Here is a 27,794-nt window from a genome sequence, read left to right on the forward strand (position 1 = left end):
AAAGAAGAAGACACACTGCGCATGCGCGTTACTGTAATGATGGAGGACTACATTTTCTACACGGGCTGATCATGTCGCTTTTTGACATTTTTGCATGTAATACATTCACGTAAAAACACAATTTCATCAACATTTCATCAACGGTAAGTAAAACGTTAAACGCTTTATCAGTATTGCTCTTGTAACCAGCGACATTGTAAGAAATCCTCACCTAGCTTGACATCAGCTGCAGCAGCCCCGTAGCCTGTGTGCTAGTCAGCTAACAGTTGTGCCTGTCAGAGTGCGTTTGTTTATGTTTGTGACAACTTCCTTTCATGTTTGATTGTATTAAATTTGGCTGTTTATGCTACCATGAATGCGACTATTTAGCTAGATTACAACATCAACAACTAAAAGCCTTAACTTTTTTCAGTAGCTACAGGTATGTTTTTTACAGATTTTTGTCATAGTCCGTTGCATATAGATTTTTAATTGGCCGAATGAGGTGCATTATTTTTAGCTGGCTATATTATTTCAGTCCTGTGTATTCCAAATTCAGTTGGTTAAGGCACTTGTTCAGACCGAGCAGCGAACCGTTATCATTCAGTGTCTTATATTTCCACCCTCTGTGAATGAATGAACGACACTTTTGTACCAAGCAGCGCGTCGTCTCATGTTTTATTATTTATTTTTTACAAATACGCTACAACCTTACAACAGTTTATTTTAGGATGCGCATTTTGTGTAATGCAGTATGATTCAAGTGTTGGCTATTCAGTACAGGTGTAACAGGTGGTACCTTGGGGTATCACTGCGGCACTACAGACAACACAGTTTTAGTTTTTTTTGGCTGTGTGCCCAGGAGGAGCAGGTTTGGTTTTGTGGGTTTGTCCGCCGTACATCTCTTTGTCACCTCCACCAATGTTTTGCTCTGCATACTGGTGGGCTCTATTTTTTATTATTCTCTTTAAATTAATTTTAATTCATGCAATAAGGCTATTCCACTCACACCTAAAACAAGCACAGGTCTGCCACCCACGGCTCTGGTAGATGTGGACAGAGTTTCAGAGTTCATGCCAGCGGCTCACAGCGCTGCAACCTGACTTTACAGCTCTTTAGTGTTCTGTGATATGGCCAAACCAGTGTCATCAGTGCCCACTGCCCCTACTGTCTTTAAACTAATTACAAAAACAAACTCCCAAAGAAAATGGTCACTTCCAAATGGAAGTGCAGAGTTACTGCACTCGGCAATGTCGAGCAGATGTCTCGGCTGGACTTAAGTAGGTTCACACCCAAAAAGTGACAAGATATATGGGACCCTACTTAGTGAAACTAGGTTAAATGCCCTTAAGCATGTAGCAAGTGTACAGACATTTAAATGTAGGCTCTACAGGAGAGGTGGGAGAGTTAAGTATCCAAAAAGTATAGTCAAAGATGAATAATGCTGGTTCTAATAATATTTTTTGAGTAGAAGTAATTGTAAAAAGGTTTATCGAGCATTATGTAATCTGTTGAACATGGTCAATACAAGTACAGTAATTAAAATAATGACCCGGGGTAAAGTTTGTATAATTTATTAAACATAAAAAGGTTGGTTTTCCTGTCTTTTCCTGTTTGAGATACAAATATGGATATATGGTATATGGAAACGTGAATGAACAGAAAAGTGTATGGTGGGCAAACCAGAAAAACAAGCCGTAGGCTCACTGCAATTGGGTAGGATACCCACTGCAAATATCACTGCAACTGAACACTGCAAATGATAAGGTTCCAATAAAGTTTCTCTCTTACGTGGTCTTTCATTGGTTTAGAGGGAAGTGACCAAAATACAGCAAATAAAAAATAAATAACCCAGTTAGTCTGCCTTTACAAGTGCACAAGTGCAAGTGCAATAAAGTGGAATGGACTCATAACTACTTGTAAAAACATTTAAACATGTGGGATACATTTTAATAGGCTTAAAATTCATTAATGTAAGTGTGTGTTATGAGTTCCACATAACACAGAAGAGACAATTAAAATGTACATCTTTACAATTAAAATATTCACCGCAACACAAAACGATTTAAAAGCCTTACCAATAAATTTGGCCAATAGCACACATGTGAGGGTCCAGCAACCAAACTGGCCTCCCATGGAAACTAGCACCTCCCGGGCACACAGCCTACTTCTTCTTAAAGCTGTGTTGGTCTGTGGTACAGCAGTGAGACCCTGAGCTACCACCTGTTACACAGGTATAACTTGCATAAGCTGAATGTATTTAAGTGTCTTATGAGTTCATGGCATGAGAAAGTGATCCAGCTCCGTAGTAGCAATATAAACCAAAGTTAACCCCGACATAATCTTGCTAACCTCCTAATCCACCTTCATGAGATTCAATTGCAGATTGTGTTTGGGAATATTTTGGAATGTCTAGATCACAGTGTAAGCCAAGCGTTACGGCGCCCTCTCTTGTTTTTTTGTACCATTGCTTTATAACAGTGCCACAGTTAAATGTTCTTTATTTACAGAATTTGAGACCAACCATTTCAAGATGACAGCTGACACTGGCAATGTGGGCTACCACATAATGACTTTCTATCCCACCAAAGATGAGTTCAAGGACTTTAGTCGTTATGTAGCCTACATGGAGTCACAGGGAGCACACAATGCTGGAATAGCAAAGGTAACTGGAGACTCTTAGTGATGTAACCATTGACTTGCTGGGCAGAACTTGCTCTCTGCTGCTGGCCTCTTCTTAGTGGCATTTCATCGTAAAAAGCTGATGATTTTCAGTAACTGTTTTTATTTTTGAAATATTGCTAGGCCTGTCACCAATACTGTATTGACTTATCATTCAATATATAACAGATGGAACAATAATTTTTGGGGATCAACATTTTGTGTGGGTACTTCTTTCTACTACTAAGACATATTTTGTAAATTTTCTGAACCATGATGAGATTTGAGTGGTAGAGGTCAAATTATGTACTTCTATGACTCGGTAGACAAACCAAACACAAATCTACTTAAGTGTTGCATTCTGCAGTTAATCATTATTATTATTTTTAACAGTTTTGTACATTTAGACTACTTTTTAGAGGATAATTTTGCTTTATGATTTGGTTTCAGTTATATCTTTGTTTACTTCAGCAATATGTCACTCTTCAATATTTGTATTCATCACAGGCCTGAATATAGACACATTTGTGAAAATTGGGGTACACAGCACTGTACAATCCTAGAACTCTGGGTAAATTATGTGAGGAAAACTTGACATGATTACAAGTTCATATATTTATTTTCATCCTAACATGGAATCTAAAATATGTTGGGTTTTTTTCTGTCAGGTCATGTCTTGATGGGCGTTTTTGAACAGATTAATCCAGGGGTGGGCAAACTTTTTGACACATGGGCCACAGTGGGTTCTAAAATTTGACAGAGGGGCCGGGCCATGATATATATCTATATATTACATTAGAGATTTGGCCTGTAACATGTAGCAAAGCATGAATATGCAAGGCTCGTTGTACAAATTGTTTTCCATCCATCCATTTTCTTCCACTTATCCGGGGCCGGGTCGTGGGGGCAGTAGTCTAAGCAGGGACTCCCAGACTTCCCTCACCCCAGACACGTCCTCCAGCTCCTATGGTGGGACCCCAAGGCGTTCCCAGGCCAGTCAAGAGACATAGTCCCTCCAGCGTGTTCTGGGTCTTCCCCGGGGTCTCCTCCCGGTGGGACATGCTCGGAACACCTCTCTAGGGAGGCGTCCAGGAGCCATCCTGACCAGATGCCCGAGCCACCTCAGCTAGCTCCTCTCAACGTGGAGGAGCAGTGGCTCTACTCCGATCTCCTCTCATGTGACCGAGCTCCTCACCCTGCCTCTAAGGGAGCGCCTAGCCATCCTGCGGAGGAAACTCATTTCGGCCACTTGTATCTTGTCCTTCCGGTCATTACCCAAAGCTCATGACCACAGGTGAGGGTAGGAACGTAGATTGACCGGTAAATCGAGAGCTTTACCTTTCGGCTCAGCTCCTTCTTTACCACAGACCGATACATCGACCGCATCACTACAGACGCTGCACCGATCCGCCTGTCAATTTCTTGGAAAATGTTTTCCAAATGCATTAATTAAATTAATAATTAATGTATTGAATTTCAGTGAAATAAACACAGCAGAAAACCTCACATTCAGTTTTATCAAGTGCCAAAAGATCAACATCTTGTTGAAAAGCTAAATTGAACAAGGTTTACCCTTATCGTTTTTTATTTAGTTTGGACACGTTCAGGCAGGCTGGATTAATAAGGCCAACGGGTCACGTGTGGCCCCCAGGCTGTTGTTTGCCCAGCTGAGTCCTACTTAGCATAGTCATTCAAGCCCCTAATGAGTGGTTTCACACCTATTAGCATCCTGGCTAGTGTATTGTTTCCTTTGGTGTGAGTATAGAGTTATAGATAGGGGACAGATGATGTCTAAGGCCCCCATTCCTGTTCAAGGAACAAAAATTGCTTCTTTAACTTTCCTCTTAAACCATTTCTTTTCTTTGGCTAAGATCTGTACCTCACCATCTTCAAAGGAGTGGCTAGTGACTTTGAGATGGAGATGCACAGCAGACTGGGATCCCGAGGAGTTCTCTCGACGGTGTTGGTACACTCTCTTATGGAGTGGCTGTTAAGTTTCTCTAATGTAACTCTCTTTGCAGTCTTCACCACACTGAATGTAGTAGACCACATTGCTATTCCTTACACTGCCGGTGTGTCTGAAAAGCTTCAGAGAATTTTAGACAGTATGAATACAAACACTTAGAGACAGAAACTGGTTCACCCAAGGGACAAAATCCCAAGCCACAAATGAAGCAATGTGGTCTACTCCATTCAGTGTAGTGAGGTTTTGTGTTTTTAGGTTTTGAGTTTCATTGTAGTTATAAGGCAGTGTCCATCAGTAATCTGAACAGAACTGAACAAGTGGCTTGGATGAGCAGCAAAATGTCTTCTACTACTACTACGTTTTGTACATTTGACAGATTTTATTTCTCTTTTGCTATGGATAAGACCTGGACAACTGAGTGAGTCCACAGATATATTCCAGATAGATACATTTTGTTATTTGTAAGTGAAAAGTTAATTTGTGATTGTTACTTGAGCTTACATGTGTGGTCTTCACTATGGTTTTTAAATGTGAAATAGCAGTATCGGCAATTATTATTTGTTTTGGCTAAAAAAAAATCTATATCAGCCCATCCCTACAGGTCTTGCTAAGAAAGGAAATCCCAAATTATCTCTACTAATATGGGGTGGTTAAGGCTGTTTGGTGACATTTTCTACCTGTTTTTTGTATTCTCAAATTGAATTAAGTTTTTGCTCCAGATAAGCTAAAAACAAAAATAATAAAGTTTTTGATAAATGAGAATGGGATGTGAAAGGTTCAACTAACATAGTCATTTGTAACAGTTTGCTCTATATTCATTTCCTCAGGTCATTCCACCTAAAGGCTGGAGGCCAAGGCAAACATATGATGATATTGATGATCTGGTTATTCCTGCTCCCATCCAGCAAGTAGTGACTGGCCAATCAGGGTTGTTCACACAGTACAACATCCAGAAGAAGCCAATGACTGTCCATGAATTCCGCAAGACCTCAAATTTAGAGAAGTGTGTTAAACTGCATCCTTCTATCCACAAATCACCAAAGAGTGTTTGGTGATGGTCACAAATATCAGCAACCATTTTCTACTTGTGCAGGTTTTGCTATCCCCAGCATGCAGATTGTGATGAACTGGAGAGGAAGTTTTGGAAGAACCTCACCTTTAACCCTCCTCTTTATGGAGCAGAGGTTAGCGGGTCACTGTATGATCAAGTAAGTTACCAAAATGTTACATCTTATCTGTTGTGTTCCTTATTTCTGAAATATATTCATATGAACATACAGATGGACGTATAGATGGATATACACATTGTCATGCAAATGGCCATAATAAGAACATTTACTGGTCATCAATGGCCAAGAAAGTCTCATAACGTTTGAACTTTTATTTATACAAAGTTGTGCTATTGTTATTTTTAAGAGATAAATGGCTACATAACCATTTGGATTAGTTTTGTCTCATTTTATTTTGGTTTAAAGCAGGGGTCGGCTCTTTCATCCTTGTACTGTGGCTTTGCGTGGCTTTAGAAAATAGTATTTAATTGAAGTGTATTTTATTTGTGTTAGTTCTTTTTTAAATTGTAGTTCTAAATTGGAAGATTATTGTGATTTTGAAATATAAAGCATAAAATCATATTTGATTATTTTTCATTGCTCAAAATAAGCGTCACACTCGTGGAAGCCGGTATACCCGCCAAAATGTCGCCCAAAACGCATTTGTAGGTTCAAGTCAACCTGATCTGGAGCTGGCTGACATAGCTGACAAAGATATGTGGGTGTCCAAATTCAAACGGTTGACAGAGGAGCTTGAACATGTTGCCCATCAGAAGGCCACTCATTTTCAGAATCACAAATGGAGTGAGCACCTTCCAAGACATATGCATTTGCAGCCCTGTTGATCTTTGGATCCACATATGTATATGAGCAGCTATTCACCAGGTAAAATAAATATTTATGCATATATTTTGCAAATATTTATATTTAATATTTACCTTTAACTTTATTATCTTTTTAAGAGTTCAAGCTGTTCAAAATGTGTTCATTACATAAATAAAATAAAATTTTCTATGTAACACATCATGTATTTTATAGACAACACATAGTTGTTTATACAAAACATAAAGGTAAAAAACCCCAAAAACAAGCAATATATGCAGTGTCTTCATTTTAGATGTAAAAGTGTTTGCGGTTCTCAGTGGGGTTTTTTTTTTTGTTTTTTTTGTGTAATCCGGGTCCAAATGGCTCTTTGGGTTTTAAAGGTTGCTGACCCCTGGTTTAAAGGAAACAGCCTCTGCTTTGGTATTGGTTGGCATCGGGCATCGGCAGATAATTCAAGTTGTATTATCAAAATTGTTTTCAGAACTGAAACCTACCCAGAACCTAATATTTGTGAACCTCTGCAGGGTGTCACTGAATGGAACATTGGCTGCCTCAACACCATTTTAGACTGTGTGGAGAATGAGAGCAGTGTTAAGACTAAAGGTCTCAACAAAGCATCCTTGTGCTTTGGGATGTGGAAGAGTGCTTTTGCTTGGCACACTGAGGATATGGACTTGTACAGCATCAGCTACCTTCATTTCGGAGAGCCCCAGTCTTGGTACTATCACTAACTTCCTTAAAGATCTGTCATTTTTTTGCATCCATAAAATGTTTATACTGTTGCGTGAATAAGTCTGTAAAAATCTTTTTGGATTTTTTTTTGCTTTCAACTTTAGAAGGTTTGGGTCACATTTTTGGAGGCAGTAGTTCAGTGGTTAGAGCTGCAAAGCTCATTAGAAGTGCTCGGCACTATTATCAGATGTGCATTATAATGTAATGGTTTTGACTTTTGACTCAGTACTTTATATTATATATACATGAATTTTGATGTGTTTGTACTATGCCCTTTGAGATTTAACATCTGATTTTCAAGGCGGTTAAACTTATAGAGCTATGTGCAGTCTTTTTCTGAAATACTTGTATAGAGCATATTGTCAGTGTCATGACATTTTTAAATCTGCTTTCAGCTTGTCTTTGATGAGGGTATGCATGTGTCTCGTCTAATATATGTGAAAAATCTTAAAACAATAAGCTTTAAAAATATTAAAATTTTATATTCAGGAGACTGAAATGAAGCTGAAATGACTTGTTAGCATACAAGTTAATTATCACATCAGCCGATTTATCTGTTATTAGAATATCCAGCCTCATTAATGCTAATATTGACCTCCAAAATTCCATATTGTTCAGTTCCTTTGATGTGTGTATTAGTTGTTCTTTATTTATTTATTTTTTTTAAATGCTGTTTTTCCAAAGTGCTGGCAGACCTTCTATAGTGCCAATTTTAACAGTTTATTGTTCTGCAGGTATGTGGTACCACCAGACCATGGCAAGAGGCTAGAGGCACTTGCTAAGGGTGAGATATAGAATTCAATGTACACATGGATGTACTGTTTGCAGAGATTATACTATCATTTTCTGTTTTCCAGGTTTTTTTCCAGGTAGTGCTCAAAGTTGTGAAGCCTTTCTTCGACACAAAATGACTTTGATTTCACCATCAATTTTGAAGAAATACGGAATTCCATTTGAAAAGGTTTGTTTTTCTTGCATTTGTGCATCCTCATGCCTTTATGAAGTCTTCCAGTTTTTGATACTACAAAATCTGCATTCAGTTATGAGCAGTGATTTGGACCTGTTTTTTTGTTTGTTTTCAAAAAGGGGCCAGATAATATGAGCTTATGCTTCTTTCTCCTTCTTTTCATTTACACTTCAATGTAACACTATCCCATTTGAAATTCTAAAGAACAAAATGTACTTTTGTACACCTCAGCTTTGTATTCCATGTTGTTGAACTTTTAATGGTTGTCATAATTAGGCTACTTGACGTCTGGGGATGGCTTTTCTCAAGAATTACATAATTTAGTGTTTAACTCATTTAATAGAAAATACTTGAACTGTACTCAAAATACTGATAGAACACATGTTACAGACAGCAATACACGTGTCGATACATGTATTGCTGTCTGTTAAACTATGTTAATTAATTATAAATAGTTGTGTTACACTACCTGCTGGCTATTGTATGAAAGGTGAATCTGTTGAGCTGAAAAGACGGGTCATTCATAAACTAAATGGGTTTTAATAAGGGCATTGTGAACACAGAATGTTGTTATTCTACATAATAAAAACATAAATATAGTCAAGTTTAAGGTTTTTAGGGATATCCATGTATCTGCATCTAATAGATCCATGACCCACATATACATCCTGTTTTGGAACCTGTATCGAGATACTTATTGTATTGTAGACCCTTTATCAGAATATGTATCGTTTTATAAGGTACTTGGCAACACCCAGCCCTAAGTGACTGGCTGTCACACTGCAGGACATAAGTGTCAAATGAGCTCTTTCTGGTTTTATATAACCATCCTTCTAAATGTGAGATTTATTAATGCTTTGTGCAAGTGCTTTGAGTGGTGTAGGCAGACAGTCTTAATATAGTAAATACTGTGGTGTGTGAAGGAAACAAATTACAGCTATGTTTTTTGTAACATAACATTATTAAAAGCCTAGTTTAGTAGAATATAGGGCCTTTTAATTTTCTTTGTAAGTCTAATTGTTTAACATGCTAATTTTGAAAATCATCATTCACTTCCATATCTGTATTGTACGTTTCAGGTGACCCAACATGAAGGGCAGTTCATTCTGACGTTTCCATTTGCATATCATGCTGGTTTTAACCATGGTTTCAACTGTGCTGAGTCTACAAATTTTGCCACACTCAGATGGATTGATTATGGCAAACAGGCAACTCAGGTAACGGGGTGTAGCACCACTAGCACATGTCATGGCATCTATGATATGGACTAACACTCAAATGCACCACATTCATACTAGACAATGTAGGTGAAGTGTCCTTACACAATGCTACTGGTGGCCTACTGTGGCACCTGGAATTCCCAGAGGTCTCCCATCCAAGTACTAACCAGGCCTAACCTTGTTTAGCTTTTGAGATGTATATTTGACCACATTGTCATAATAATCTTTCGGCTTCAAGTGACAACCATTGCGCCTTCTGTTACAAAGAAAATAAAAACTTGGCCTTAGTTAACTTGTGCTCACTGAGGGAAGACATTGAAATTTATACCAATTTAGTTTCGTATGATAATACCCAGTTATTGGAGGTATTAACTATTAACATGAACAAATTGGTATTATAACAGTTAAACAGCAAATTCAATTCAGTGAATTGTTGCCTGCCCCCCGGTAAAATGTGTTAATTACAGGCAGTTTAGAAGTAAGTCACATAACGAGCGGTATTGTTCTTTATTTCTTTTCTGACAAAATTATCACATTTTTGACCATAGACTCAGAAAATTTGGAACAGAGATGGAGCTCCATGAGACAAGCCTAAAAATGATTTGAAGCACTGCCCTGTGATGAACAGGAAGTCACCCATATTTGACCAAAATCCGTTGCCATTTTGACGACGTGTTTATAACATGTATCTAGTCCTAGGTTTTTGGTCCAAATGAGCTCAGATTTTACATGCCATATCTAGACACCTTACCGTTCGAGAATTATAATTGCCCGTACCATGGCTGCGAAACACACCCGAGTTTCCTCTTTCTTTAATGATTTTTTTGAGACCATTAGTATTTGCCTACATGGCTCAAATAATAATTGAATAATAACTGCATGATCCCAGGCTGACTAATGGACTAATAATGAAATGAATGGTGTATACTGTAGCAGCTTATACATAAAACATCAGCGTTATCTGATTTGCAATTTAAAGATTAAGTTTTAGATTAAGTTCTACGCATGAAGGGAAGAAAAATAATCTATTACGAACAGAGGGACTTCATGGTTGGCTAGAAGGGGAGCAAAGACCTGTTCAATTTGTTGCACAAATTCATAGCTCACAGGTAATGCTCAGTACTACAGCACCACCAATAGGACTGGGGAGCAACAAAAATAATTTTGATAGAAATGGTTCAAATTTTGCTGAAACTTCTTTTATGTGCCCCTGATCATAAAACATAATTAGACCCATGCTCAAATTTTTAGTTTTTGCTCTAGGATTATCCAAACTGCCCATTCACAGTGAATGGAGTTGTGACTGATTGGCAGAGTGTACCTTGTCAGACATTAAGTATTATCATAGTATTTTACATAGTACACACAAAATGACTCAACGGCGCCACCTAGAAGTGGACCCCTCTGGGAGAGGAGACAGGCAGATTTTGGCATAGGCGCACAAAATTCGTAGAATTCATGAAGCTCCATGAGACAAGCCCTAAAGTTTATTCATTGCCCTGTGATGAACAGGAAGTTGGACACATGGACACTGGACACAATAGCGCCACCTTATAATACATATAATTGCTAGATATTATATAACTGAATTGAAATTGTAATTTGAATTGGTGCAGTTGCTACATTTCAGATGTTGTAATTTTTTATTGTCCGCTACAAACATAAAATATCCTGTCTATTTAGGGAAAACATGCTTGAACTTTTGGAAAGCATTGTGAAATGAATGGGATTCTTGAAATAGTTTTTCAGTTCAAATTTCAGTCTCCACTCAGATATTACTCCACATGGATGTGTTTAACATATGCACTGTAAACCCAATCTTTATATTAAAATATACTTTGCAAGTTTAATCGCGATACTTTTTTCCCCACAATTGTTTAGCCCTAGTGTGCTGAGTGTTAAGTTCACATTTTTTTAGTTAAGCTCGCTTTTGGGCTAAGGGTGCAGTGTTTGAAAAATTTTACCCAAATTTTTGAAAATGCTCTCTTATAATTTGAGATAAACTGCAATAATCCTGTGGTTCCTTGTGGCTTTTTCTATAGTGTGCATGTCGACAGGATATGGTCAAGATTTCCATGGATGTGTTTGTCCGCAAGTATCAACCAGAGCGTTATAAGATATGGAAAGCTGGCAAGGACACCACTCCCATTGACCATTCGAGACCCACACCAGAGTCTGCGTTATTACGCAAGGACATCAAGAAGAAAAGAATTCCCATTGCACCAGCAGCATCCTCCCCTTTGGTCAAAGCTGACAATGGGTACGTTTTTAATACAATCTTCAGAAAATCATGTAAATATACAACAATTCATGTCTGTCTTGTTATGTGCAGAAATACAAAAACGCATGCTGCTGTAACACAGCAGGAACCATATAGCGCACCTGCTATGGACATGGAGGACACCAGGAAGACACACAAGTCAAAACTGTCGCGAAAAGTATCTCCTAAAAAAGAGAAAGGTTTGCCCAGTTATAATAGCTACTGCACAATTACTAGTGTTTATTGCCTTGGCACAACATTTTACTTTATTTTATTTTATTTTTTATTTTTTACATATTAGAGCTACTAACCACCATGTCAAATGTCTCATAAACTAAGATTAATATGCCAGTTTGTTACATTGAACAGGGATTTATTGCAAGAAGTGTACATAAACTGTGAGAAGCAAAGATTTGATGACAAATTTGTCAATACAAAGTTTTCTTTACCGTTGCAGCATTGTGTGGGTACTGCACTTAATATCTCATACTGCAACAAATCCCATAGACATTTGCATTGGGCCTGGTTAGTACTTGAGTATGAGATAGCTGGGATACCTGGTGTTGCAGTAGGACAGCACAGTTGTAGTGCATACTGTTGTTGTGTTCTTAGACAAGATACACCCCCCTTGCTTGACTAGTATGAGTGTAGCGTGTGAATGAATGAAGAGATCAAACATGCAGATGGCACAGATTGGCAGCCTTGCTTGCATCAATCAACCCAGTGTGCCCGTGGCTAAAATAATAGCATACAGTTGCCAAGAAGGTAATCAATGAATAATGCAAAGTAAACCCTCCTAGAGCGTCCAAAAATGCTATTAAGACTAATACATTAATTACATTTGTATTGATGACTTGAAGATACATGCATTTAAACACTATGATTGTAATAAAAATAGACAAAAATTCTGTATTTCAACCTTTTCTGTCCATAGTTAATCTCTTCAGTGAAATCACTGGGGTGTCTATAACAGAGTGAAAAACTGGTTTGACTTTTTATTGAAAGACACTAACTTAGAAAAATGGGATACTTTTCAGGCACAGCTGAAGAGAGGAGTGAAACAAAACAGGAAAAAGAACCCAAACCACCATCAAAGTTTCCAGCTAAAGTGTGTCCAAAGAAATCTTCAAATAGACGCAATCCACTAAAAAAAGAGAAGAGTCGAGCTGAGGGTCCTGACCGGAGTAACAGAGAGCCCTGTGATAACGAGCTAATGTCTGCCTGCTCCGAGGGGGTGGAGGGCTCAGACGAGCAGCCAGCAGTAACCAGTCCACAAGCCAAAGTATTCCAGAGGACACTGAGCCCTACAGATGTGCTGCACGTCCACAGCTACGCAAAAGGAGACTACAGTGAAGAGGAGGAGCCCCCTTTCAATGAACGGAAGACTGATGCCACTGACTCTGGAGCTGTAAAAGACAGTGGACAACCATTACATACTGTGAGTGTTGACTTGATAAATACAGGTGTTCATAGTCACTATTGGCCAAGTTAACGGGGCATCTCATAATTTATTGGTATAACTATAATTTTTTATTAAAACTGCAAGCCGTGATAAAGGACCCTTGCAACCCTTGGGAGAGCTGCATATCAACTTTAGCTTGACATGTGATTCAATATTTCCCATGACATGTTGGAGATAAATGTTTACCGCCCATTGTAACTTAGCAGGGGGTGTTGGAGAGACTTTAAATCCACACATCATTTTGTCCTGCTCATCAAAATACACAAGCGCTAAATTGGGTTTGTCTGAATCCACAGTGTTTGCAAAAGTTACAGGATTTTATATGTTTTCAAAATGGCTGCGTCGTGTGTAGGATAAAAACCCTAGGACAAGTTTGTTGAAGTATGAGTATAAATTGGAAATAGAGGTATGTCTTCCCTGGCTTTTTTGTTCAGCATGATGTGTGGAATATCTGTACTAAATTTTAATGGTCTATGACAGAGTTGCGTGCGATTTAATACTTTAAAAAAATAGCTTTTTCTTTGCAGGCTTGCTACACCCACACGTTATGATTTATTATAATTTCAAAGGCTAACTTGTAACCGTACATGGTGCTAGCTAATTTTTGATACCAGTCACTGGCATGTTGGGTCGATAACGGCCCTATCGGCCACTGCCCGGGCCGTTATTCTTCCCTCTTCACACCATTTCTGTTGTGCAGTGTGGTCATTGCTTTATACCGTCAGGGTCTGTGACCTTGAACCAGTGACCTCATGCATAATACAGCTATAGTGTAATTGACTTTTTTGCATGCCTTGAGGCGTATTTCCCCAGGTTTCATGGCAGGGACCATAATTCGTGTCATTGCTTCTGATCTGTGTTTATTAAATTTGGTAAATTCAAATTATGATCACCACAAAATACACTGCCTGGACAAAAAAAAAGTCGCCACCAAAAAAAAGGTCACACACTCACACAATATTTCGTTGGACTGCCTTTAGCTTTGATTACGGCACAGATTCGCTGTGGCATTGCTTCGATTTCGCTTCTTCAATGTCAAAAGATTTATTTCTATCCAGTGTTGCATTCATTTTTCACCAAGATGTTGCATTGATGATGGTAGAGTCTGACCGCTGCACAAAGCCTTCTTCAGCACATCCCAAAGATTCTCAATGGGGTTAAGGTCTGGACTCTGTGGAGGCCAATCCATGTGTGAAAATGATGTCTCACGCTCCCTGAACCACTCTTTTACAATTTGAGCCTGATGAATCCTGGCTTTGTCATTTTGAAATATGCCTGTGTCATCAGGGAAGAAAAAAATCCATTGATGGAATTCAGATAGCTGACCTCATTCTTTGAGTGCATACTGTTCCTGAGCCTAGACCTGAGTCGTACCTATAGGCTCATACCTATTTGCTTAGTTAAATCCAATAATAATACAATATTTAAATTTCCTTTACACCTGTCATATCAGTTTTTATAAAAGAAGTAAAATATTAGTTGAATAGAACTTTGCAGCAGTAACATCTTAACCTGAAGTGCTTTCCATTAAAATACCCACAAAAAGGTCAAGTCATATACAAAGCAATAATAATGAAAACACAATGCTATTATGTTTTCAAACCATTTGGGGACAAATAAGTCTTTATCTTAGTTTTTGAACAGAGACAAAGTGGTGCCGGCCACCGCAAATGAGCAGTCACCTCAAAGTGCAGGTACTGATCGCTGGACTGCAGAGTTTTGTTGGGCGTGTGCGCAATCAACAGCTCACTCAGAAAGTACATTTGGTAATCTAAATAAAGATTCAAGAATGAGTATGACTGTGGTCTGTGTTGGTAGTGGTCAAAGGGGTCGATGGTGCAGATTAGCAGCCTCGCTTCTGTCAATCTGACCTTGGGCAGCTGTAGCTTACCACCACCGAGAGTGGAGCGAATGAATAATGCACCGTAAAGGGCTTTGGGTGCCTTGAAAGGGGCTATATAAATCCAAGGATATATATATTGTTTTCCTACTAATTAATGTGTCCTTAATTCAGTTTGGGCAATTTCTACAAATGGCAATAAATAATTACAGCTTGGGGGCAGTGCAACTAGAGTTTGATATAGCTACACCAAGGCTCCAGAACATGCACACTATATAACTAGCACATTTAATAAGGTTAAGGTACATACTATATTGTATTGTGCTCATGGGGAAATTTGATCTCTGTATTTGACCCATCCTTCAGTGCTGCTGAGGCAGCCTGTGAGGAGTGGTTGGCGCTACAATGCTGCTCCTAGAGATCCATCCCCTGATCTCATCTCTTGGTCAAGACTACCTTAGCTGGAGGATTTGACCTACTGTGCATGTTTTGGTTTGAATGCCCAGAGAAAACTCACACAGACTGGCTGAGCTTTTCTATGCAGAGTTTGCATGTTTCTCCCTGGGTCTAAGAGTCGAACGCGGAACCTTCTTGCTGTGAGGCAAGTGCTAGACACTCAGCCTTTATGCCGCCTTTTAAAGGAACTGTTTTCATACAACCATTTTCTGATTTCTATGGTCAAAAGTGCATTATTTGTATTTGGTAAAGTTTTTTTTTTTTTTTTTTTTTTTTTACAGATTAAAGAGATGGCTGTTGATGACTGTAAACCAGAGAGTGATCTGGACAGGTTACCAGGACATCACCCACTTATTAAGGAGGGCGTAAGCGATGGAGGTCTGAATAAGCTGCCTTTACTTCATACAACTTCATTATAGAGTTTATACAATGTTAACATCTTAACTATTCAATTACTGGTGCCATAGAAAATGAGCCATGTAGTGATTTGAGTCAGGACACACTGAGCATGTTACAAGCCATTGCATCATCTCTACACCAATTACTATTGATACTATAGCATTAAAATGTCAATAATGTCCTTCATGATTTTTACATAAGTCAAATTTACCGTATTTTCCCGACCATGCAGTACGTCACTCTGGAGTATAAGTCACACCAGTGAAAAAATGTGTAATAATGAAGAAAAAAACATATGCATTGCATTTTTTGAGGAAATTTATTTTACAAAACCCAATACCAAGAACAGACATTTTATGTTTAAAGGCAAGTTATAATAATAACAATAAAATAGAGAGCAACAGGTTGAATAGCAGTACAGTACGCTAGCATAGCACATAGACAAAAACTTAATATCTATGTTACATTAACATACCAGACGCATATTAACAGTTAATTAGATACACTATGCTAATGTAACATATGCCAGCTTGTCCACAAACACAAGAGACACAGAGTTCTTTTCACTGATGTTTACTGTGGTCTTACTTCTTCATCACAGTTCACACATGCAAACACATCAAATATAACATAAGCTCTGGCTCATATTACATATACACACAAACCTACATATGAACAGATGGAAAATATGCATACCACTTTGGCCTGCTAGTAAACAAATTGATGAACCGAAAACTTTCTTAATTGTTTCTTAAATAGTGCTGTCTTGGGTAAGAGCATAAAAGGCTGAACCGGAAAACTGGAAGTAGTTTTCGTGCCCTTTAACTAGGCTTATGATAAACTGAACATTTGCAATATTGTTTCAAATGAAAAATGATCACCTTTATGGTCTTATAAATGAAGGGGAAATAAATAAGGGGAAATTAAATATGAAATGTATAAAAGAAAATGAGTCAAGTAAATTTTCTTACAGGTATTACAAACACCCCAGCACCATCTAGCGGTCAAACAAGTGAACTGTAACATGTATAATCAACCGTTACATAACACATATTTATTCACCTACATGAAGCATAGACAACGAACTGAACATATGCCTGGTATGTTAACATAAGATATTAACAGTTAATCAAATAACTAAAGTATAAAAAACAAGCGAACAAGTTTACTCTTGATCTCACTCCAAATCACTAAATCCATTGAATTCCTCATCTTCGATGTCCCCTCTGATCTCCGTCACCTTCGGAAGTAGATGAAGCACCGCTTCCGCGTGGCTGTGTTACTGGGACACAGGCCTAGATTATCCTCGCGCAGTTGTCATTGTGACAGTAATGAAGATGTGAAATTATATATTTTAATAATTCACACATAACATCTGAGTATAAGTCACACCCTCGCCAAACAATGAAAAAAGTGCGACTTATAGTCCGGAAAATACGGTACACATTCAGCCCGCAATTGATTGTAAGCTGCTTCAGTAGCCACAGCTGCCCTGAGGTATCTATATATCCATGCACTGCTAAGAACTGGGATCCAGCTACCAACCTTTGGTTTTGAAACTGACAACAAACTAAGCTACTGCTACCCTCATTTGAAGATTAACCCAATGTTACTACTTATTTAATCTTTGGGATGGAACTATTTTCATTTAGCAGCATTTGTTTTCCCCATTTTACTTTTGCATCAGCTCTTTCATCTCTTTTATTCATAAGCTTATACAGTATGCGCTTGTTGTTCTGCAGAGGTCCCAGAGGAAATGATCCCAGTGAATGAGGGCGGTCTGGAGGGTGAAAGCTGGGCTAAACCTTTGGCTCACCTGTGGCAGAGCCGACCACCCAACCCAAAGAAAGAGAGGGAGTACAATCTGCGCATGGGGATGAAGCCTCCATACTGCTGCATCTGTGCTCTCTTCCACACTTACCAACAGGTAAAGAGCTCATCCGGTCACATAATCGTAATTGTATTACACACAACCTATCCAGGATTTGGTTAACTCCTCTTCCTAAAATCTGAGGTCTCTAAATAGCTCTCACTTTGCATCAGTAGCATTCATACCATGAATTTCTTTTCTTAAAATTTTTTTTTAGAAGGCAAAGAACCTATGCCCAGAGCATTCTGTAGTGCATGTTATGGCTTTCTTTACCTTGTTATGAAGCTCTTTGGCCTAACCTGCGTAATACCATCAGTTGTTATGTTATGTATCTCTCTGTGCCTAGCAGTCTCCAACCACTTTGATTAGACTAAACAGGTATGATTGCTTTGATAGTATAAACACACTGGATGTGTTTTCATTTGGTATCTGTGGGTGAGACAACACTATTAGGGATAACAGCTCTTTGCCAATTGTGCACAATTGATTCAATAAACTGGACTTTTTGATTCGAGACAACTTCTCTGTTGATTTTATATATTTAAGGTTTTTACTATTAGAAATTCCACAACACACACACATATAGTGTTCTTTCTCGTTCAGCTTTCTCCCAGATAGTCTGATTTTGTCACAAAGTGCTGCTTTTTTTTTAATTTTTGCTGGTATAATTAATAGTGGTGCATGCCCTTTGTAAATGTGTGTTCATGTGACAGAAGATGCAATGTAAAATAACTAGTAAAAAAACATCACCAATTTGTCATGAAATGTAAAAAAAATATATTAATATTATCTTGGCCTCTTGTTGCAGATGGAGGTTTCCAGTAGTGCAAACAGTCCCATCATTCTTTCGGGGAATAAGATGAGGACAAAGCCCTTGATCCCAGAGTCCTGCTTTAGCATCAACACAGAGGAGGACTCAGAAGATGAGCGCAGCCTAACCACAGCCTACATGGAAGAGGATGGTACCAGCCTGCTGATCAGCTGCTCTGAGTGCTGCGTGCGCGTCCACGCCAGTCAGTCACATACTTGCTTTGCTCTTTTGTTTAACTTTTCTTTTGTTTGGAGTTGATACTGTAAAATTACTCAACATTTGCTAATCACACCGAGATCTGTACAAGTATCCGACAAAAATCAACAGTCGAAAACCCTTCATAATATGTTTGTCATGCATATGTTGTTGGGTTAACTTAAGGACTGCCAGTGATGCTAAAATTTTTCCAAACTTAGCAGGTCCAACACTGACATTTTCTCCACACAGGCTGTTATGGTGTTGATCCTGCCAGTGTGGATAGTGACTGGAAGTGTGCACACTGTAAAGCCAACGCTCTGACAGAGGTTAGTAAAAATGTGTAAAATATTCTGTGTGAAAGAATACAGCCTGACGGTGCAACAGAAGATCATGTATGCATGAGTTTTAGTCTTAAAAAATACTATCGTAGATGTGGCTTTTTCATTACGTTTTAACACAGACATGCCTTTTTGCGCAGTGGTTGCACATTTGTATGTTTTTGGACACTGGGAATTACGCTAGCAGTCAAAGTTTGGACACACCCTGTCATTCAATGTATTTTGTTTTTGTTTACTACTTTCTACATTTTATATACATACGGAAGATGTAAAATATGTGATGCAAGATATATGGCAGTGAAGGAAAAAAAAAGTAAAATAACTAAGTTAAATATATTTTTATATTTTACATTCAAATAGCATCACTTTTTGCTGCAAACCTTTGGCCTTTTCTGAATGAGCTTCATGATGAAATGATCGAAATCACTTCACTTCACTGGCCTTATCAGGGTCAATAAATTGCCCCATATGAAGAAAACAAAAGTGAAAATTAACCATTGTGTGAGTCCACTTGAGGATCAGCTGTGCACTCTGGTTCTTTTGCACACATATTTATTTTGAGTAACTGAACATCGTATAGCCTAGTACTGTGTTCTAAAATATGAATTAATATAGTTTTTAACATAATTCAAGGATTAAAAAATATTTATTCTCAATAACATTGGTCATTAATTTAGACTTACAAAAAATACAGGCATCAAATAAAGAACTGTTCAGGAACCGGTATAAAAAAGCAGGTATCCTTAGTACTGGTATCAGAAAAAATCAAATGGTACCCGTTCTTCCAGAACTTATACTTCCTTGAACAACATTTATCCAGTGGATAAAGAGGTAAACTGAGCAGAGATGCTGCATGTCCCCACTGCTTTTAAGTCCCAGATGTTTTTTGGCTTCACGACGACCACAAGGAAAAAAGGCAACAGATGAACAACAACGCATTAGTAGTGTTAGCTCTGCGGCATATGTGCTTGTATTTCCGATGGATTTACAAAACACCATGAGGACTTGCTTGGCAAAATGACATGAAGTTCCACAAATTAATGAAAACTAAAATTCAGTCCAGGCTAAAATACTTCAGAGTAACAGCACAACATAATTAACATAAATTGGTATTTTGCACTTTGCTATCACTGAAACATGAAGTCTGCTGTACCATTCTTATTTTAAGCATATCATGAACCCTTCTATAATACTGTGAGCATTCCCACAATATCACAATAAATATTGCACCACAAGGTTCATACGGAATCATACTGTGAGATTTGGATATTGTTACATGCCTTAGTTTTGAGGCCTTCAGGGAAAATCTACAGTGTAAAGAATCATGGAAATGAAGAAGATGCATAATTGAAAATGTGTGTCCATATTGACTGGAAGTGTATTTCATTACATATTTTTAAAATGTTGCTTTGTATTCAAATGAGGATAATGGTTAGTAATATGTGCAGTTGTTGATGCCACTAACTGCCTCTTGTGATTCTGTTAGAGCTGCTGCCTGTGCTCTTTGAGGGGAGGAGCCCTGCAGAAAGCCAACAACAACAAGTAAGGCGTTTATGAGCTCCACTGAGACTTGAAAGAACCTGACCCACCTGTTTATGTGCTGCAGGTGGGTACATGTGCTGTGTGCTGTGGCTGTCCTAGAAGCTCGCTTTGTCAACATCACTGACCGAAGTCCTGTGGATCTGAGTGGAATCCCCCTGCAGAGGTTTAAACTGGTGAGCTCAGCTTTTTTTCCAAATTTAAACATTTGTGTGTGCTAAAGAATGATATACCATCGGTAAACAGTTTCCCTTGGCCATGCACATATCATAAAAAAATATCACCCATGTCTAATATATATTTTTTAAGTTTAATGTGTAAAGTTTGTAAGTCATTTTTACCCTGTAGTGTAAACATGCAACCTACATGCAGTCTTCCCCCATCGTAATGTCTGCAAAGTATCAATAAGATACTTACTTTAAGATAATTATTCCACTTAAAATGATGGTTGACTAAGATCGTTTTCACACGTTCACAGTGCGCTCTGTGGACTAGACTTAATGCCATTGACTTTATTTTTGGGTCGGCCTTGTTCACATGCACTGCCACACTTATTACTATGACAACGTGCTTCAAGCGGAGAAGGCAGCGGTCTTTTCTTTCACCTTGCTAGATACGTGGAGGAGGCGTGGTGACGGAGGAAAAAAAGATTTTGGAATGACACAGTCCTGCGCAGACAGAGGCAGGAGGAAACTAGTCTCCTTCTGGAAACTAATAGTAAGTTGATCTAAATTGCCTCGTCAGACGAATGTGTCAAACAGCAGCTCTGCAGCACCTATTCATAGAAATGTATCTGATCTGAGCACTTTTTTGCTCTATTCCAAGCACTTTTACTGTCACAGTGGACTGCGTAAGGGCCACGTTCATACCGCACTCGCCCCGCTCCAGAGCCGCTCAGAGACCTCCTGTTTCAAGCCGTAGACCTGCTGTCCAGAGTGCGACTGTTGGGTTCACACAGTCTCTTGGACCAAAAGCTCTTTGACATTGACCTAACCAGTGGCAGTGTGAAAACGACCTAAGACACCATCGAGCAATTAATCGACTAAAGACTTACAGCCCCAATTAGATGTCCATAATCACACATTCAAAATTGTCTTATATGTCTTGTTTCCGTTTGTCTTGTGTATTCACTTTACTCTGCTACCTGCTCTACTAGACCCATTTTGATCAATGACTACACCTGGCCCTTTACACTCTACACTATCAGTTTGTTTATAGTAGGGCTGCAAGATTAATTGCAATCAAAGCAAAATTGCAATGTGAATGGACGCAATTAGCAAATCACAAATGCAGCAAGTACCATCAATTTCTCCACAAACAAATAGTTTCGCAAATAGTGCAGCCCAATTTCTTTCTCAAAACAGCCCTCTGCCATGATTATGTTTCTATGGTCCTTGACAAAAAAAAGTTTGAACACCCCTATGTGAACTATATGCAAAGTGGTTCTGATGTGATTGTATGTTTTGTTGTTGTACCAGAAGTGTTACTACTGTAAGAAGCGCATGAAGAAGGCTTTGGGCTGCTGTGTGCAGTGCTCCCACGGCCGCTGCCCCACGGCCTACCACCCTACCTGTGCCCAGGCTGCAGGGGTCCTCATGCAGCCCGACCACTGGCCCTTTGTGGTCCATGTCACCTGCTGTCGACACAAGGGTCCCACACAGATTGAGGTATAAAAAGCTACTGTATGACATAAGTTGGAATCATGTGATATTAGCAATGGCACTAAATTACCACATACCTTTGTTCAGTTTCCACTGAACAAAGGTATGTGGGTGACAGTAGGGTGACAGTAGTTTAGTTAGTATGTCCACTAATCCAAAGGTTAGCGGTTTGAGTCATGCTCTCAACATTAACAGTAGAGCGGTCAGGTGCATTGACCCACAGTCAGATACATCGCACTGCCAACCTGTGTGTGTCTGTGTGTGTCTGTGAGTGAATGGGTGAGTGGTTCCATACCATGTGAGAAGGCAGAAGAAGGCAGATATCATGTTCATAGTTGCTGTTAGTCAAAACATGTGGTAGGCTCACTCATACTGGAACATAAAATTATAGAATTTATGTTCCAGTTTGAGTAGAAATGCATATTAAGGGCTGACATCCTTAAATGTTTAAGGATGCCACCCCCTTAATATGTTCTTTGTAGGTGTAGCATTTAACTTATCCATCTCCGTGTAGTCAAACAGGTGATGCAAAGTTCATATTTTTTTGGCACAGTTGACTAAACTCACTACTGTACTACTTTCAACTCTAGATATTTGACTTGCCTATATGACTAAATGACTTGACATGTTACTGCTGGGGTTTCCACGCTGTAGTTTGGGAGCTATCCACCCCTTTTCAAGTAGCCTCCCGGAAGATTTATTTATCTTGTGCACAACATTTTTAATTAGATTAATTAAATAAATAATTGTGTGTTTAACCCTGTATAAGGCTAACTCAGTTTTATTGACTGCTAACAGGACTTGTCTGCCATTTTCACTAAAATGAGCTCTTTGGGGGGGGAAAAGTCTTACTGTTAAAATCTGTTGGATTCCGCTGAGCCGTTTTCCTGTGTGTCCCTAAAGCGTAACAAAGCAGCCATGCATGAGCTTACAGTGGGACAGAGGGTAATCTGCAAGCACAAGAATGGACGCTACTACCAATGTGATGTTGTGCAGCTGTCCACAGAAACCTTTTATGAAGTCAACTTTGATGATGGCTCCTTCAGCGACAATCTATTCCCAGAAGATATTGTGGTATGCCTAGTTATGTTTATATTTTTATATATATATATATATATATATATTTTTATATATTTTTATATATATATATATATATATATATATATATATATATATTATATATATATATATATATATATATATATATATATATATATATATATATATATATATATTTTATATATATATATATATATATACACACACACCCCCACACACACAACACAACACAACACAACACAATACACACAACAGATAGTCTCTGGTGTAACTAGCATCTGTTTCTGACAGGGCCGAGACTGTGTGCAACTCGGACCACCTCCTCAGGGAGAGGAGGTGCAGGTGCGCTGGACTGACGGTCTGGTGTATGGGGCCAAGTTCGTAGCTGCTCATGTCATCCAAATGTACCTGGTAAAAGCTCATTTAGTGTTGTGCACTGTTCAAAAAGCTGTATTTCACTTCATTTTTTTATTTTAGAAAATACTATTCCCAAAGTAACCTACACTATTACACACATTTCCTATCTAGGCTTCATTTTGTATTCTGACCTATTCTTCATCTGATTTCATTTTTGGGCCTTATGTGAAGTTTGGATGCCTCACCCTCATATGTTGTGCAGGTGGAGTTTGAGGATGGCTCTCAGCTTACAGCCAAAAGAGATGATGTGTATACTCTGGACGAGGAACTGCCAAAAAGAGTCAAATCCAGACTGGTGAGTAGTGAACAACCACATGTCAGCCCCCGTGATGAAAGTTACGGTTTCAGTAACACTGTTTTTAATCCCTGTGTTAGTCCAAATGAGACATATCATGCAAATATACTTTTTGAGATAACCACGCTTTAACTTTTTCCCTCATCAGTTTTGCATCATTCAGAAAGGTTTGAGTTACTGAGTTTACTAGCATGAGATGCTCATTTTGAGCATCTCATAATAGTTTTTCTGCTTACAGTTTTCTCTACATACAAAATCCTCCACTTGTACTGAGCATTTCTACTCTTAGATATCAACCCCTATATGCATTTATCTTATTAGCATGTCAGGAAATATCAAATTGATAGTCTATAGAGAAGTAGTGTTAGAGAAGCAATCCACATTTATCAGTGAAAAAAAATTGAATAATTCAAACAAAGATCTCAGTGTGGCTTAACAGTTGGACTGGTCAGGTAGGGTCAGCAGGGAATTTTGAGGTTAGTAATAGCCCTCAGGACAAAAGCCACTGTCAATTGGGAGCCAGGTAAACTGTCAATCCAATAACCCTTCAATTGTATCCGTTGTGCAGACAAAACTGCACTTCTTAGTTGGTTAAAGTCTAAAGATAGACAAATATATTGGTTGGCCTATATATTGGGTTGATACTTGCACATTCTAGTGTATCGGCTATCAGCCTTAAATGTTCTGCACAGGCCGATATTTTCTTTTGGCCATTCTGATGCCTAAAGCATACACACAAAGCTTATTCAAACACTTGAATGCAAATAGGTAACTTGGCTACACTGCTCTGTTGAAGGTTTGTGGTAATAAGGGACAGTAGGCAAGTAATAATTTGGCGAAAATAATCTAAATCAATTGGCCCAAAAAATATCAGCAGAGCTTATCAGCCATCAATTTCTCCAATTTCTAAACAATCGGTATCGATACCGGTCAGTCTCTATTAAAATATCCAAATATTATGTTAAAAATTGTGTCACAGGGAGGCAGCAGTGGCTCTAGTGGAAACTGCTGTATAAGACAAAAAATTCACCTAGCATGGAAGTTGCTGGTGGTCGAAGGGACTGATGGTGCAGTTTGACAGCACCACTTCTATCAGCCGGCCCCAGGGCAGCTGTGGCTTCATTAGCAGCTTTTCACCACCAAGCATTAAGTGAATCAATGCAATGTAATGTGTCTAAGACACTCAATGAATGTAATGCATTATTAGTAGTGCAGTGATACTATGTTTAGTTCTGAGTTGACACTTTTTATTTATACTTTATTCTTAACTGCTTTTGTATGTGACACTTTGGTTGCTATGCCAATGGATTTAAGATTAGGGATGGTTGGAATGTGTCTTATGTCTCTCCATGTTGTGTGTTTCAGTCTAAGGCCTCGGACATGCGTTTTGATGGCATCTTTGAAGAGAAGGAGATCATCCAGGAGTCCAAGAGACAGAGAGTGATAAACTCGCGTTACAGAGGGGACTACATTGAGCCAGTCATATACAGGGCCATTATGGAGTAGCACGAGCAGAAGCAGGTCTTATACACAGCCATTACGGACATATTTATGTATTTTTTAAAATTACTATCAATACTAGAGCAATTTTTGAAATTTTTGAAGGATGCCTCACTAACAAATTGTGAAATGGTACTTTTCTTAATTCTTTTTGTTGTGACGAGCTGCAAACAAAAAGTACTCATAAACCTGTTCAGCGTGGGTTTCCTATAATGTGGCTGTACTTTTATGTCGAACCATTTTACAAGAGAAACACACAGGCAGAACAGTAGCAGACACTGCCCAGAAGACCCTGTCCTGCCTTATTTCAAGTAAAACACCTTGTATTATTTAACAGCCTGCAGCTTTTGTATTTACAGACATGATTTAAAGTGACTAAGCTTACTTGCATATTAGTCATTAAAGGTTTGGTGTAGAGTGCAGACTGTACTGGAGCACACACTGGCCTGAAATGCAGCAGCACATATCTTCTCAAAATAGTAAACATAAAAGCATAAAACATGGAAAAAAAGAAAACAATTGACCCAAAACTAAGTAAAACATTAAAGAGGGGGTATTATGCAAAGTTAACCTTTTGGAGCATTCTACAATGTTATAACATTCCCTCATTTAAAACACGCCTGAAGAACTTTTAAATCAGAACTACGGCCCGGGGGCCACACACAACCCTTAGGCCTTATTAATCCGGCCCAGCAAATGTGACCAAATTTTATTAAAATAGGTAAGGGTAAACCTTGTTCAAAGTTTTCTGTAGTGTTTATTTAACTGAAAAAAAAATAAAATAAAAACATTTATTAATGCATTTGGAAAACAATTTGTACAGTGAGCCTTGCATATTCATGCCTTGCAACATGTTACAGGCCAAATCTGTAATGTAATATATACATATATACATATCCTATCCCGGCCCCTCTGTCAAATTTTAGAACCTATTCTGGCCCCGGGCTCAAAAAGTTTGCCCACCCCTGTTTTAGATGTTATCCATGCGTGTTTGAATAATCTAGCGATAGCTCCCAGGCACTATTCGAACCCTCTTTATGGTTAGCTGTTTGATCCTATCCAAAGCCTACGCACCCATGCTCCCTCTCATTCGTTTTCCATAAATATACAAAAACATGATACGATACAATACACTGCAACTTTACAGACCTAATGGGATATGCAATCATTTTAGTAATGAAGTGTGCACTGATTGAAATGTTATAGCGCTCTGTAGGAGGAGTGACCCCATGTAAGTGTAATAGCCCCTCTTTAACTCTTTTAAAACCTCACCATGGTGTTGATGCTATTGTTTAGAAATTGTTTAGGGCTTTAAAATATTTGCAGTCCCTAGTGTTGGTTGGGGCAAACTAATGGTAAATATGGCACAACGTAATGAAAAAGCAGTTATGTCGTGTGTGCCCAGCTTTAAACTGCATCTGCATTGACTGAATAAGTCAGTTTTAGTTCTTAGGAACCAACATTGTGGTTCTGATGTTACATTACGTTTTTTGGGTTTTTTTTTTACTTAGACCCTATGTTCTAACATTTTAAAGATATTTGTTATCACCCAACCCTCACCCTGGCTCTAAGCATAGCTGCACAGCAAGTCCCTAGAAGACCTTATGCTCAAGTCAAATGATGATTAGCCTCAATTCCTCAAGTGTTATTAAAAAAACAAAAAACAAAAACATATCCAAGAAAATCCCACCACCATCCCTCAAACACAGACTGATGTTGAAGAGCAAAAGACATTGGGCAGGATATAAAGGGTTCAATGAGCCCACTGTTGACCATGAGTGCTGTGTATTTTATTGCTTGTTTGTGTCTGATCTTACATTCCATCCCAAATGCCAACAGAAATGCATAATGCAAATTTGGCACACTGGAGTCAATATCTGGCTAATTCTGACCATATACAGGAGTTGGGTATCCATGCTGTGGCCCGTGAATGTGGACAAATGTGGCCTCAGACCAATTTTTGTGGGTGCTCAGTTCTCCTGCTGAATTGGCAAATGACTTGGCCTGTGATACAGGCCTAAAAATATTTAGTCTTATTTAATATAAGTCTTATTAAAGGTGGCTCGGTCAAATCTAGGTAAAATGCATTTGAAAGACTTGCAGTATTCGTCATTGGTCTGCAGCCCTCTGTTACAAATGTCTTCATATGTGGCCTTCAGTGAAAAATGTTTGGACACCTCTGTGTACTGTATATTATACAGTATTATCATTTTGACTTCAGTGAAACAATTACTAGATCTGTATTATGCAATATCAACTGTTCCCATTTATAATCACATTAGAATTGTTG

At 38.5% G+C, this 27,794-nt stretch overlaps 1 protein-coding gene across 2 annotated transcripts; it reads left to right on the forward strand.

Moving 5' to 3' along the window:
• On the forward strand, positions 1-27,685 carry LOC117370030 (lysine-specific demethylase 4A-like). Of its 2 annotated transcripts, none has more exons than XM_055221027.1 (22): positions 1-143; positions 2,490-2,644; positions 5,434-5,609; positions 5,700-5,814; positions 7,005-7,198; positions 7,947-7,996; positions 8,070-8,173; positions 9,259-9,396; positions 11,442-11,659; positions 11,732-11,859; positions 12,697-13,097; positions 15,699-15,795; positions 17,559-17,743; positions 18,495-18,699; positions 18,945-19,021; positions 20,520-20,575; positions 20,640-20,748; positions 22,051-22,239; positions 23,137-23,307; positions 23,584-23,703; positions 23,912-24,004; positions 25,370-27,685. In XM_055221027.1, the coding sequence occupies exons 2-22, from the start codon at positions 2,513-2,515 to the stop codon at positions 25,508-25,510; spliced, it is 3,099 nt and encodes a 1,032-aa protein (XP_055077002.1). In that variant the 5' UTR covers positions 1-143; positions 2,490-2,512; the 3' UTR covers positions 25,511-27,685. The 2 variants fall into 2 exon arrangements, with proteins under 2 accessions (XP_055077002.1, XP_055077003.1); XM_055221028.1 differs by having other exon boundaries at positions 24-143; positions 22,054-22,239; positions 25,370-26,220.
• Positions 27,686-27,794: the final 109 nt, after the last annotated feature.

This window comes from Periophthalmus magnuspinnatus, chromosome 4 (assembly GCF_009829125.3).
Source record: "Periophthalmus magnuspinnatus isolate fPerMag1 chromosome 4, fPerMag1.2.pri, whole genome shotgun sequence".
NCBI classification, from domain to species: Eukaryota; Metazoa; Chordata; class Actinopteri; order Gobiiformes; family Gobiidae; genus Periophthalmus; species Periophthalmus magnuspinnatus.

Excerpts from the sequence above, each read along its gene's own strand:
- LOC117370030 (XM_055221027.1), top strand. The coding sequence starts at position 2,513 with ATGACAGCTGACACTGGCAATGTGGGCTACCACATAATGACTTTCTAT. Across the intron at positions 8,174-9,258 it reads ACGGAATTCCATTTGAAAAG|GTGACCCAACATGAAGGGCA; the intron begins GTTTGTTTTTCT and ends TGTACGTTTCAG. Across the intron at positions 15,796-17,558 it reads GGAGGGCGTAAGCGATGGAG|AGGTCCCAGAGGAAATGATC; the intron begins GTCTGAATAAGC and ends GTTGTTCTGCAG.